The sequence below is a fragment of the Mercurialis annua genome, linkage group LG1-X, assembly GCF_937616625.2.
Source record: "Mercurialis annua linkage group LG1-X, ddMerAnnu1.2, whole genome shotgun sequence".
Classification (NCBI taxonomy): Eukaryota; Viridiplantae; Streptophyta; class Magnoliopsida; order Malpighiales; family Euphorbiaceae; genus Mercurialis; species Mercurialis annua.
The window spans coordinates 56,193,005-56,208,246 of record NC_065570.1 but is presented as its reverse complement, the minus strand read 5'-3'; the positions used below and the strand labels follow the sequence as shown (position 1 = coordinate 56,208,246).

General features: G+C 31.9%; 1 protein-coding gene, 1 non-coding gene and 1 pseudogene across 2 annotated transcripts; 2 read left to right on the top strand and 1 right to left on the bottom strand.

Annotated features, from left to right (window-relative positions):
- Positions 1–795: 795 nt before the first annotated feature.
- On the top strand, positions 796–3,045 carry LOC126674316 (psbP domain-containing protein 6, chloroplastic). The gene is made up of 3 exons (XM_050368786.2): positions 796–1,072; positions 1,155–1,471; positions 2,716–3,045. Exons 1-3 carry the CDS (start codon positions 826–828, stop codon positions 2,884–2,886), a joined length of 735 nt encoding a protein of 244 aa, XP_050224743.1. The 5' UTR covers positions 796–825; the 3' UTR covers positions 2,887–3,045.
- TRNAR-UCU (transfer RNA arginine (anticodon UCU)) lies at positions 1,531–1,605 on the bottom strand. The gene has a single exon. It is a non-coding gene; the product is annotated as a tRNA-Arg (tRNA).
- A 3,160-nt stretch (positions 3,046–6,205) lies between the features above and the next one.
- LOC126657785 (uncharacterized) lies at positions 6,206–13,289 on the top strand (annotated as a pseudogene).
- The last annotated feature ends 1,953 nt before the right edge of the window (positions 13,290–15,242 follow it).

Below are 15,242 nucleotides of genomic sequence, written 5' to 3'. Positions count from 1 at the left end.
GCCAGATCTTTAAATTCGAAATCCTTCCTCAAGTCCATAAAGAGGTAATAAACATCATTTACATTGTTCATCTGAACCAGTCTATTATCAACTTTTTTGAGCAAAATACAAAGAAGCAGAAAATTTAATGGGGCGCACATATAATAGAGAAAGATGCAGCAGAATCTAAATTTTGTTCATAATTAGGAATCTAAAAGAATAGGCCGCCCTTCCATGACTACATAGTGTAAAATATAGGTATATAAGAGATTTGAGACTCGGAGTATTAATTTGAGTATAAATTTTCTTATTTACCATAGAGCAGTATAAATATTAGATATACGCAATTCGAAATTCTGAGCAAAAATGATTCACTTGCAAACATCAATTACAGTTATTTGCTCACTCTTCGCTACAAACTTGATTCCCAGCTGGAGTAATAGTTTCGGGATTGTGCTCGCCTCGGAATTGAACTGTGAAGGATGAATAGCATATACCGTGAAATGAGGCTTGCTGCAATAAGGTAAAAATTAATGATAATGTGAAGTTGTTTCTCTAGCAGCATCACAAGACTAGTTCTACAGCCTCTATCCATTCAGCTGCCCGTAAAAACACTGCTAAATACTACATGAAACAATCTCGTCTGCGCTTCCTATAATCGTCAAGTTTATTTTACTGATAATTTCATGACAAAATCACTTACCTATGTGAAATTGTTGAACTGCTGGTTTCTTTGTAGCAAAACGACAAGATAGCAAAACGACGCAGCGTAGGCACATAAGTAAGAGAAGTGAGACATAAAAGGATAAGAAATAAGAGTACCAAACTCATCAATCAAACTCTGTAATGGCAACTGCTTCGCTCTCTCCATTTTTCACAAAACCAACAACCGCTTCTTCTGCTACTAATAATAATACCAATTTTTCTTTGAGAAGACAAATTTTAAAAGGAATTGGATTATCGCCTCTCATTTTGACAAAAACATCGGAAGCTAGAGACGTACAAGTTGGCTCTTACTTGCCACCTTCCCCTTCCGATCCTTCCTTTGTACTCTTCAAAGCTTCTCCTCAAGACACGCCCGCTCTTCGCGCAGGTTCGAAACTCCACAATTTACTCTTCATTTTAAACCAAAATTGAAATCCCTAAATCTGATATTGAAAGTTAGAGTGTTGCAGGAAATGTGCAACCCTATCAGTTTATTCTTCCACCCACTTGGAAGCAGATGCGAATAGCCAATATTTTATCTGGTAATTATTGCCAACCTAAGTGCGCAGAGCCTTGGGTTGAGGTCAAATTTGAGGATGAAAAACAGGGGAAAGTTCAGGTTGTTGTGTCTCCTTTGCTCAGATTGACTAACAAACTCAATGCCACCATTGAAGAGATTGGGAGCCCCGAAAGGATTATTGCTTCGCTTGGTCCGTTTGTTACCGGAAACTCCTATGATCCCGACGAACTCTTGGAAACATCAGTTGAGAAGCTTGGAGATCAGACGGTACTCTTTTTTTAGCTCCCTCCTCCTAAACATTTTTTTTTTTTTGAATTCAAAAGGAAAGCAAGCCCAGTGGGACTCGAACCCACAATCGCTTGATTAGAAGTCAAGCGCCTTATCCATTAGGCCATGGGCGCCATTTTACTAAACAAATTAATTGACGTGTTTTTTAACACTAGTAATTTAGGGATGAACATCTGTGTTTTAATATCAAACTGAATTATTAGTATCCAAATTAATTGAATAAGTTTCTCTCCCAGACTGAATTAACTAAATTAATCGAAATTGAACAATCAAATCAATTAAAATTTAAAAATACAAAATTGAACCGACATAGTGGGTTAACTTGGTCAAATCGAAAAAAAAATAAAGTATAATTGTTAAAGTAAAATAAAAAATATTTAGTTAATTCGGTTTCGATGATTTTTTTAAAAAATTAACTATACTTTTCTTTATTAATTGAACCCAATGAACTAATCAGATTAACCAAAATGTTTTAATTAAACTAACCGAAGTAGATTAATTAATTTAGTTGAACTGAATGTTTGCTCATTCCTAACTAGTATTGTATTGCTTTCGTACTATTAGTTGTGGGTATTTATATTTTAATCATATATTTCTGTTCAGTACTAATATTTATAATTTGTCTCAAAAATTAATTTTTATTTCATTTTTTTTAAATTAGAATAAACATGTAAGTCGATCTGTAAGTATATTTTGCTATGAAAAGCTTCACGTCAGATGAAGACTTATATAAGTGATTGACAAGACATCGTATTTATGTTTCACCTGATCATCATATCATATTGAAAATTGATGAATAAAATAAATAATTAACTTTTATACCATTTTATATGAGCGGAAGCTTTTGACACAAAATTGGAATATGGAGTAAAAATTTAGTACCGCTTGAACTTCTAATCCAACTTTCATTGGATTTCTTTTTCTTTTTCTGAAGTTTTTGTGTTTAGTTCTTTTAGCTTGGTAGAAAAAGAAAAGTAGGAGTAGGAGTTTAGTGCTTATGAATCGGTAAGATACTATTTTTATGTAACAAAGGATTTAAAAAGAAAAGAAAATCTGTCCTAGGATGTAAATTCTCAGCTTGAATTGCACAACTTCACTCATTGAAATTGTGAATGGAAAATCCAATTCTGTGTTAGAAACAATTGAATAATCATCAAAACTATAGAAAATGTGAAATATAGACATGATGAGTTAGTTTCTCACAACAATTTTGTTGGTGGCAGTATTACAAATATGTGCTTGAGACACCATATGCTCTTACGGGTACTCACAATCTTGCAAAGGCAACAGCAAAAGGAAGCACGGTTGTGTTGTTCGTAGCGAGCGCAAATGATAAACAATGGCAATCATCTCAGAAATCTCTCAAAACCATTCTTGATTCTTTTAGAATATAGCTCTTTTCCAAGTGAGTCGAAGTAAGTACGGTAATTTCTCAAATTTTGTTGCTTTATACATATACTGAAAAATTTCTATCTGATTCTTTCAGCTGAACATATATATGAATTATGTCGCATTTTCTTTTTTATTTTGTAATATAGTCATTGTAAGTTTTATATCCACTCCAAAGGTAATATTTTAAATCCAGAATTTTTTATTATCAAATTAAAATCCACCAATTTACTCAAATTCAATGACATAAGTTCATAAGACAATGTCTAATTTCCAATCTTATTTAATCCGCTAAAAAATTAAATACTTTTTTTTTATCATAACTGGCTAAATTATTAAAATTTAAATGTAAGATAATATTATTTATGAGCAACGATTAAGACATAGCAATATTTTTTACCTATAAAATATGGCAATTTTATCACGAAAACTAATTTTCAAACTATCCAAAAAAATATTTATTAAAATACTACATTTAAAAAAGGAATAACATCATAAAAATTAACCAACCTTACACGTTTTTTCAATTTAATCAAGTTATTTAAAACTTCTCATAAAAATTCACCAACTTTCATTTTTTTCCAAAATCATACATGGTGCCGATGTGGCACTCATTCATTGGTGCAATTTGTTGAGGTGTAAATCATTTTTAACTAATGAATGAGTGACATCAGCACCGTGTATGAATTTGGGAAAAAAAATGAAAGTTGGTGTATTTTTATGAGAAGTTTTATAAAACGTGATTAAATTGAAAAAATGTGTAAAGTTGGTGAATTTTTATGACATTACCCTTTTAAAAAACTACTAAAAATCCATCAAAAAATCATTGTTAGAACCATAGGCGATGAATTTTTGGTCAATTTGTTTAGTTTTAAAGTCAGATCATAATTCAAATTTAACGTGAATTTAATAAATTTAAGTGGTGGAACTGACGTTAATTTTGATGGATTTTACATTAACTAGTTTCGCATTACATGCTATGCACGTGACTCGTAACGTAACTCGTCAATGAATATATTAGTAAATTTATTATAATTATATCAATTTTTTATTTATAATTAATATTAAATTAGTTAAGAAAATTTGTAAAAGTAAATATAATATATTCGGTTATTAAATTTTTTTTCCATACTGAATTTATTTTTCTTTTGGTTTTATAATAATTATAATGAAATAATTAACTTAATTTTATTAATAATATTTTTAAAAATAATAAGATAGAAATTTAAATAATAATTAATATATTGACCAAATACAGTATTTTAGTTTTGTAGTTCAATCAAACTAAAAGATAGTTATTCCTACTAATTTGTAGACAATTTAGTTATTTTTACATACTAAAAGCTAAATTGGAGATAATTTAGCTACCTATTCTAATCAGGACTTTAATTACAATAGTGATTAATTAAATAACTAATTAGTTAATGACTGTAAAACCTTTATTTAATAGTACACTGAAAAGGATTATTCAGTAAATTTGCATGTCCCCCCATCCATGCTTTTATATATAGTATAGATTTGTTCATATGATATGGTTTGAAGTATTTTTGGTGGACCTATGTTGTATATTTAAGCAGACCTAGATAATTTTTTTTATTGTATACATATTGATCAATAAATTCAAGTGATTTTTAGTGGATTTTATGATAATCCGAGATGAATAGATCTTGAGATTAAATGCAATAATATTTGATCAACTGGTCAAGTAGTAATATATACTTAACATTTATCATATTATGAATATTTTATTAAAATAATGGCACTATTGTAATATTACTATTTAAAAGTGTAAAAAAGTAATAAATAAAATTACGATAATACCACTATTTTAATGACGTATTATAATGTGATAGGCTAGTTTACGGATGACGTGGTAGACTGAGTCTACCTGAAAAACTCTCATTTAATACACTTTAATATTTGGTCATAATCAACAACGTGACACAAGTCCACAATTAACATACCACTATTGACTGCCGACCAACTGTAGCCATTCAACTATAAAATTCCGACCAAATTTCAACGACTGGATCATCGTGTCTAAACCACCACGATCTATTTTCAGTAAAATTATAAATAGTAAAAATAAGTTAAAAATGTTTAAAGTGGAAAAGTAGGAAGTGTAATTTTTAATACTTCAAAATATTTTTACAATTAAAAAAAAGGATAAAATCTATATTTTTCTGAAAATATTAACATTATATTTTTACCATTATTATTTTATTTACACCAAAATTAAAAATATGGCCCTAGACCCTTAAGGCCAAATTCTTCTCAAGAGAATAAATCCATAGTTAAAATGGCCATTAGATTGTGATTAATTGGCCAAAAGTCTAAAAATAATTTGTTGGAAGCCCAAGACTCATAAAATTCAAGTTCATCCTCAGAAGAATGAGTCCACAGATAGATTGGCCATTAAATCGTGTTTAATTGGCCATAACCCTAAAAATATTTTTATTAGAAGTTAAAAGAGCAGAAGCTCAAAATATCACATGTTTTTCTGTAAAGCGGTAGTTCAGGAGCAGTTTCTAGAAGTGGAGAAGTGCTGTGAAAACGTGGGCAGTTAATTATATTATCACTGACAATTTCCAGAAGTGCTATAAATAAGAGAGGAGCAGGACGATTTTTGCCCTCCGAATAAATTTCACAAAAACACCGTCCAAAGGCATAAACGCTCAAACACCTGTATTTTCAATTTTCTTCAATTTGTAAACACTTTTGCGGTTGAGTTTCAGTATTTCATTCAATTTCTCTTAGCAAATTTTTGGAGTACTTGTTGTAAGGTTAATCAAATCACAATCGCTTGTTTTTCGATAGCACGTCCGCAAATTTTACACATACTTATTATGGTTTTTTGCTAAGATTGCAAAACGACAGTAACATGTTTTAAAAATAATACCATCCTTAAATTTAATATTTTGGCCAAATGCTGTGAAAAGGCCAAACCTTTCACAAAAGTTTCACAAAAGTTCTGACCTTTCAATTTTGTCGATTTTGGCCAAAAATGGATTATTTGGTTTCACAAAAATTCTGACCTTTCAATATTTGGCATGCCACATAGGCGTCACATAGGCAAATTGAAATCAAATTGAGAGTTGGCCATAATTGAAACCAAATAATTTGTTTTTGGCCAAAATCGACAAAATTGAAAGGTCAAGACTTTTTATAAAAGGTTTGGTCTTTTTGCAACATTTGGCCTAATATTTTTAATAATAGAAGTGGAAACCATGTGAAATACTTTAATCATAAGAAATTTGGCAGGTTGTATATGTATTGGCCAATTTACGTAATTAACAAAAAAATAGCTTCTCGAAAACATTTGGATTTAATTTAAAAAAAAAAGAAGGAAAATGTGGAAGTGAAGGTGCAGAGAATATGCGATGGTAATGTTGGAGTCAGACATTCTAAAATGCCCAAAGTCGGTTCAAGCAATCTTCTTCCTCCATCAATTCAAATTGCATTTCTTTTTGTTATTCTCTGCCCAATTCACCGCCTCTCTTCCATCTCTTCATCTTTAAGGTATCCATTTTTCTTTGAATTTTTCATTTTTTTTCTTGCTTTTGCTTTTGCTTGCGCTTCTCTTTTTCTTTTTTCTGGTAAACCCTAAATGCTCTCTTCATTAAACTTTTGTTTTCGGCTGCTTTTATTTCCTTATCCGAATGCCACTATTTCTTCTTTGTTTCTCTTCCCAAGTTTCCTCTATTATTTTCTTCAATTCACTCCACTTTTTGCATTTTTTTAACAGTTTTGTTTTTTTCTTTGCACTGTTTGATCAGGATACTGGAGCTGGCATTTGCAGAAGATAAATTCTGGTTTCTTTAGCATAATTTTGAATTGACTGATTTCTGTTATTATAGAGACAAAGAAGAAGAAGAAGATTTCAGTGGTGCAACAATTTTGGTCCATGGGTTCTGATAGGTTACTAAACAATCTAAAAATGGAGAGAGTCAGAACTATATTGACTCATACATATCCTTACCCACACGAGCATTCGCGGCATGCCATCATTGCTGTGGTTGTGGGTTGCTTGTTTTTCATATCCTCTGATAATATGCTCACGCTTGTAGAAAAGCTGGACAATAATGTTAAATGGTGGTCTATGTATGCCTGCCTACTCGGTTTCTTTTATTTCTTTTCTTCCCCATTTTTAGAGAAGACTATTAAACCCAGCTATTCTAATTTCAGCCGCTGGTAAGCTCCCTACCATTGCTCATTTGCTAATATGGTTTTCAGTTAAAAGAGATGGAGGGCTTTTCTGAATTGAATATGTGTTGTTTGTAGGTACATAGCTTGGATTTTAGTTGCAGCCCTGTATCATCTCCCTAGTTTTCAATCAATGGGAGTTGATCTGAGGATGAATTTATCCTTGTTTTTAACAATTTATATCTCCTCCATTTTATTTCTTCTTGTCTTCCACATTGTATTTTTTGGCCTTTGGTATGTTGGCCTTGTTTCCCGTGTCGCTGGAAAGAAGCCAGAGTTATTGACCATTTTTCAAAATTGCGCTGTAAGTGCTTGAAAAACCTGCTTATACTTGCACATATTATGCAACTTTCAGTTTTCCTTTTAGTTGATATCAATGGTTTAATAATTGATTTTATGCCTTTGATTCCGATTAGGTTCTCAGCGTAGCTTGCTGTGTGTTTTATAGCCACTGTGGTAACCGTGCTATTTTGAGAGATAGAACGCTCTCAAGAAAGTATTCTGGTTGGTTTAATCTTTTCAAAAAAGAAGAGAGGAACACATGGCTTGCAAACCTTGTCCGCATGAATGAATTAAAAGACCAGTTCTGTTCATCTTGGTTTGCTCCAGTTGGGTCTGCAAGTGATTATCCACTTCTCTCCAAATGGGTTATTTATGGGGAGGTACACACATGCCATTTCCTTAATTTTTGTTTCATTCAAAGTCTTCTTGTAGTTATTCTAAGGCTTTTTGGATTTTTATCGTTCTTTTTGTCCTGATTTTCCTAGGATTTCTGTTGTTATTTTATGCTTTGCAGTTAGGCTGCAATGGAAGTGGATGTGCAGGTTCATCAGATGAAATCTCGCCTATATACTCGTTGTGGGCCACTTTTATCGGGCTTTACATTGCCAATTATGTTGTGGAAAGATCAACGGGGTGAGTAGTGATCCTTACAACTGTACTTAAAATTAGGATGGCATATCATTCAGTTAAGATTCTCTCATTATCATATATATGCTTTGTCTTTTTGAGTTGCTAGATATTAGTTTTAGGAACTTTTTGTTTGCTAAGTGCAGCTTCCACATTTATGGAAATACAGGTGGGCTCTTTCTCATCCATTATCAGTTCAGGAGTATGAAAAGTTGAAGGCTAAGCAAATGAAGCCTGAATTTCTGGATATGGTTCCTTGGTATTCAGGGTATTTGTTACTAGTCCCTTACTCTTGTTTTGCTCCTTCTTCTTTTGAGACGTGATGATAAGACAGAAACACTGTAATTTATTTTCTCACTTTGCTAGTGGCTACATGTTGCAGAACTTCAGCCGATTTATTCAAGACAGTCTTTGACCTGTTGGTATCAGTAACTGTATTTGTTGGTCGCTTTGACATGCGAATGATGCAGGTATAATTTCTGGTGTACTCCGTTCTATATCCATTAACATTTTGTCCCCCCTATAAAAACTCTTATAGCTTACTGTCTTAGTTGTAGTTTAGTTGAGCATCTTACTACATACGAGTATGTTGTTTGTTCCTTTTTTCTTTGTTTAGTCAGTTTTCATTTAATCTTAGATAATTTATCACTTGTTTGCTATATCTTTTTCTTTATTATCAGGCAGCAATGAGCAAGGCTGAAGACGGAGTACAACCGGGGGATCTTATGTATGATCATTTTAGTGAGAAGGAAGATCTGTGGTTTGACTTCATGGCTGATACGGGTGATGGTGGAAACTCATCTTATGCTGTTGCACGACTACTTGCTCAACCTTCCATTCTTACCAGAGGTCAATCTGTCCGCTCCTTACCTCGTGGGAAACTACTCCTTATAGGAGGAGATCTTGCGTAAGTTCGACCATATTTATTACTATGCAATTTTGTTTTTGATAATTGCTATGCAAGTTGTTATCCTTGTTTTATGACATTATCTGATCATTACTGGTCTATTTCTCAACCTAAGTTTCTACTGTTTGATAGAGTCCTTTTATCGGCTAATTAACTCCCTGAAAGTTGGCAATTCCTTGATTTCAATGGTACATGTTGTGTGATTAAATTGTTGTCTGTAGAGATTCTGAAATTTCACTAGATCAAACTGGTAATGAATAGCTTAAGGGTGCTGAGGTGTCCTTGTCCTTGGGTCTAAAACGGTTCACCACAAGAAACTTGTTATTGAATTCAATTATTGCTGTTTGTTATTGCAACGACTTCCTTAAATTTGGCACATTATTATTTTACCGGTCTTGACTGATAAAAAGCATCTGTTGTTGTAGTTTCATTTGGAAAATTACTTTATGTTTACATGCATGCCTCTCTGTGCGTGATTATGTTATTCATCTGTCTTCCTTTATTATATAGTAGTTGATAGTTGATTATAATTTATGCTTTTTCTGTAGATATCCTAATCCGTCAGCATTTTCATATGAGAACCGGCTATTTCGCCCTTTTGAGTATGCTCTTCAGCCTCCACCATGGTATAAACCAGAGCATATAGCTGCAAATAAACCTGAGTTACCTGTTGGGGTGTCTGAACTGAAGCAGTATGACGGACCTGAGTGTTTTGTCATTCCTGGGAATCATGGTTCGTCATTGTTAGTCTGAACCTCCTAAATTTTATTTGTTCCTCCGTATCAAGAAAAGCTTGTGCTCATTCTAATTGTTTTCAGTTTTATATGAGTTTGTCCGATATAATTGTCTTATGTGTTTCTCTTGCTTGTGCTCCCCAATAAAGTTTTTCATCGTTTTTCGGTTTGATAGATTTTTTGTTTCTAACTTTCAGATTGGTTTGATGGACTTCATACTTTTATGAGGTACATATGTCACAAAAGCTGGTTGGGTGGGTGGTTTATGCCGCAGAAGAAGAGTTATTTCGCCTTGCAACTCCCTAAACGATGGTGGGTTTTTGGTCTTGATCTAGCACTCCATAATGATATTGATGTATACCAGTTCAAATTCTTTTCAGAATTAATAAAGGAGAAGGTACTTTCTTCTTTTTCCTTTTCAACATGTTGATACCTTTGCAACTAAGGTTACAGAAGCGGATACAATTGGGACTGTAGTCCCATTAATTTCAGTCTTTTTTTATATCTTCTGCTATTTTTGGTTAATCCCTGTCAATGATTAAGATATTGTTTCAGAATGCACCGTTTAGGGGGATCACATCGTTTTATCATATCATAGTTAAAATGATATTTTTAGTATATGGATAGACGTAGTTCAATCTGCCATTTAACCTTCAGGGCACTTAGATGGTTGATTGTTTGATAATCATTTTGACTTGTGCCTTTTTTGTCATTGCATGAAATTGGATCTTGTTAAACTGGAAGTAGCCATTTGTTATTTTGTACATTAGGTACAGCTAGCATAATTCCTATGTAACCTATTTTTGTCGTTCCCTTGCTATGGACTGATGAGATCATTTTCTTTTTATCTTAAATGTAGATTGGAGAAAATGACTCGGTGATTATTATGACTCATGAACCAAATTGGCTGCTGGATTGGTACTGGGACGGTGTCTCTGCAAAAAATGTCTCACACTTGATATGTGACTATTTGAAAGGAAGATGTAAGCTCCGAATAGCTGGAGACTTACATCATTATATGCGTCATTCATATGTTCCATCAGATGGGCCTGTTCATGTGCAACATTTACTTGTAAATGGCTGTGGTGGTGCATTTCTACATCCTACCCATGTCTTCAGTAATTTCAACAAATTATATAAAACTAAATATGAAATCAAGGCTGCCTATCCTTCTTTAGAAGATTCGAGCAGGGTAATTTTTTGATTTTGCTCTTATTTTTTTCTTTGATTTCTTTGTATCCATCTATTTGTTAATGGCATGCTATGCCACTGTCGCAGATAGCATTGGGAAATATTTTGAAGTTTAGAAAGAAGAATTGGCAATTCGATTTCATAGGTGGCATTATATACTTTCTGCTGAGCTTTTCTCTGTTTCCACAGGTGAGCATCCATCTGTAGTGTTATTAGATCCACAATCCATTTAACTCACCTAACCTTAGAGTTAGAATGCCTTTTGATTTTCCTAAACTGCTTTCATCCAAGCCAGTATTAAGTGATTGGATCCAATTAGGCTGACTGTTAGAATTCCCGCCTCTTCTTTTTTAGCATGAACTAGCTTAAAAGCCTATAAGATGATAAGTGGCTGCCATTCTACCTTATTGTTCTTTCTTTACAGAGGAATTAATGATACTACGGTACATAACAAGACTTATAAGTTGTGTTTCTGATGGTTGACTGAGTTTTCCCCTTCATTTTCTAGTGTAAGCTCGACCACATCTGGCAAGCTGATACGTTTTCCGGACACTTGAGGAGTTTCTTTGGCACAGTGTGGAATTCTTTCATGTATGTGCTGGACCACTCTTATGTATCCTTGGCAGGTGCTGTGGTATTGCTTATTGCAGCAATTGCGTTCGTACCACCGAAAGTGTCTAGGAAGAAACGGGCAATTATAGGGATTCTTCATGTTTCTTCACACTTGGCATCAGCTCTTGTCCTTATGTTGCTCCTCGAACTGGGGGTTGAGACTTGTATTAGGCATAACCTACTAGCAACTTCAGGTGAGTTGCATATTCTTTTTCCTGTAATTAGTGCTTGCTTATGGTCTACAGTATGAGGACAGCTTGTGCATTTCTACTTTTTATTGTTTTTGTCAATAATCATCCCAGTGGTGTGCAGAAATGGATAGCTGAAACTCTGCTGATCAAGATAGCTGATTGATTTATGTTTGACGAACTTTCATTTATTATTATAATGGCAGTCGTTTGACAATTATTTAACGCTTTTCCTTCCTCAAATTTTAAAACCCGTGATTATATCTTTCTTCTTCGTAGTGCTTTTGAAGCTTCTCGACTAATATGATTATTGATCATGACATAATAGTTGATCTCTTATTTCAGGCTATCATACTTTGTACCAGTGGTACCAATCAGTTGAAAGCGAGCACTTTCCAGATCCTACTGGCCTTCGATCTCGCATAGAGCAGTGGACATTTGGTCTTTATCCAGCATGTATCAAATATCTCATGTCCGCATTTGATGTTCCTGAGGTAACAAAGTTGTAATAGTTACAGAAATAAATTATTGGCCAAATTCACAATGTTCACGAGATAAATTACCAGGTCATGGCTGTAACACGGACTAATATTTGCAAGAAAGGAATGGAGTCATTGTCTAGAGGGGGTGCTATCATCTATTATGCGTCTGTCTTCCTTTACTTCTGGGTCTTTTCAACGCCCATTGTTTCTTTGGTTTTTGGAAGTTACCTGTACATCTGCATTAACTGGTTTCACCTACACTTTGATGAAGCCTTCTCGTCACTGCGAATTGCTAATTACAAGTCTTTCACACGGTTCCATATCAATAAGGATGGTGATCTTGAAGTTTTCACCCTTGCCGTTGATAAGGTAAGAAAACGAACTTATTTTGTTTTTCACTCTGTGGAAACGATATATGAGCTGGGTGAGCCACTTTATGCTAGATATCATTGGAATGTTCTACCATTTAAATTTTTCGGTCCAATAAAAAATAAATGCCCTTTTCCACTTCTTTCCTGTTTTGATCTCTTTAATATTCTTGTCTAGTTTTGAAGAGTACCAAACTGTTGTTAGATACCAAGGTTTAGGTAGATTTTGTGACAAGTCTTGGGTTACTAGTAGATCTATAGAAAACATTTTCTGCAATACTAAATCACAGTTTGGACTTTGGATGTTACTGATATTCATTCTGATGTGCAGATCCCAAAGGAATGGAAACTGGATTCGAAGTGGGAAGGAGAAGAAAAGCAGCCGCATGTGTTGAATCATCAGCGACGTCACCCTAGTAAATGGCGGGCGGTTAGTTCTCATCAGGATCCAATAAATAGTGTTAAAATAGTTGACAGCTTTGTTATAAGAAGAACAGAAAACCAAACGGTGGGGCAATGAATGGTTCAGCGATTTGCTGATTGGGCTGCTTGGGTTTGTAGCTTAGTTATAATCTGTAGTTTTGGAAGCAATGGTAGAAGAAAATAGAAAAGAAATTATGGAAATGATATCGATTATTTTCAGTTTCATTTCCTCAGAGCACTGACTAGTTGTACTTAAGATCTGCTGTATATAGAGTAGTAAATAAAAATTTAGCTGAATTACACTTCAGATCATTTGCTTGACTGATGTAGTCTGGTTTTTCAGGGCTACAAATACAATCATTTATAGAGAATTAGCACTAAAGTTTGCAAATATATGTGTTAAATGCAATTATGCGTTGCATGGACCTGAAGAAATCACTAAAGATCATTATATTTGTTTTATTTATGAATGCCTATCGCCTGAATGCTTTTACAAATTTTATGTTTTCTAATATTTTTTTGATAACTTAATTACTTTTTGTTTTTTTTTTAAATATTTGTATTATATACCATTAAAATTATTGAATGGATTATATTGAAAACTAAATAAATTAAAGAGTTAGATTAATTTTTTTTAATAAATAGTCTATACTTTATTTTATGGTTTGCTTTCTTTTATATGCAGTCAATTGGTATTTTGCATGTAATTACAATAGTGATTAATTAAATAACTAATCAGTTAATGACTATAAAACCTTTATTTAGTAGTAAATTGAAAACAATTATTCAGTAAATTTGCATGCCCTCCCCCCCCTTCCGTACTTTTATATATAGTATATTGAAATATGAATATGATATTTTAATACTACACTTATTACTATTGAAATTATACATTTAATCAATACTAGTTTTGCATTACGTGCTATGCACGTGGCTCGTAACGTAACTCGTCAATATACATATTAGTAAATTTATTATAAATTATATCAATTTTTTATTTATAATTAATATTAAATTAGTTAAGAATTTTTATAAAAGTAAATATAATATATTCGCTTATTAATTTTTTTTCCATACTGAATTTATTCTTCTTTTGGTTTTATAATAACCATAATTAAATAATTAACTTAATTTTATTAATAATATCTTTAAAAAATAATAAGATAAACATTTAAATAATAATATATTGACCAAATACAGTATTTTAATTTTGTAGTTAAATCAAACTAAAAGATAGGTATTCCTATTAATTTGGAGACAATTTAGCTATTTTTTACAAACTAAAACCTAATTGGCGATAATTTAGCTATCTTTTCTAATTAGGACTTTAATTATAATAGTGATTAATTGAATAACTAATTAGTTAATGACTATAAAATCTTTATTTAATAATAAACTGGAAAGGATTGTTTAGTAAATTTGCATGTTCCCCTCCCTCTATCCGTGCTTTTATATATAACTAGTGTCGTTTTACGTGTTTCACACGTGGCTCGTAGTGTGACTCTTCGAATCATCATAATTATATTTATATTTAATTAATAATTATTTTTATAATTAAAATTATACTACGTAAGTGTAAAATTCAAATAATATTTAAAATACCCTACATGGTATATAATTGAAAAGAAATTGAAATTTAATTTAAAAGAATTATTTGTACTTTTAATTGGTATCTATAAAATTTCAGTAAAATAAAAAGAAAAGATTAATTTTTTGTTTGTATTTTCAACAACAAAATAAAGATAGCTTATAACATAGATTATTAATGAATGAATATAACAATTTATACAAACTGACAAATATTAGAAACTGGACTATTTTTTTCTTACGAAATTAAGAATAAAATAAAATTGTTGACTTTATTATACCAATAATTCGTGACAAAGGAGTTTACTTGTATATTTATGTTATAGTTTTTATCAAATTATAATTCATTCCAAGAATTTTACCTTAGTTAGTATTCTTCATCACTTATTAATGAACAGGTTTTCGTTGCTTCTTATTCAAATTAATTTACAGTTCTATTCTAACTCAAATATTTAAATAGATATTTTAATTTTTAAATTAATTAATCGATTACTATAAAACCTTTAATTAACTAATCAATTAGTAGGGATTATTTGGTAAATTTGCCTGTTCCCCCCCCCCCCCATCCGTGCTTTTATATATAGTATAGATAATTAATAGTTAGTCTTAAATTAATTCATAAATAAATTTAATTAATATAAAAAATTTAATCTAACTCTTAAGATATTTTATAATCTAACAAAAATTCTAACTAATTTAACATTGATTATTATTTTAAAATATGTTAGTATAATTGAAATGAGTTTAATTAATATAA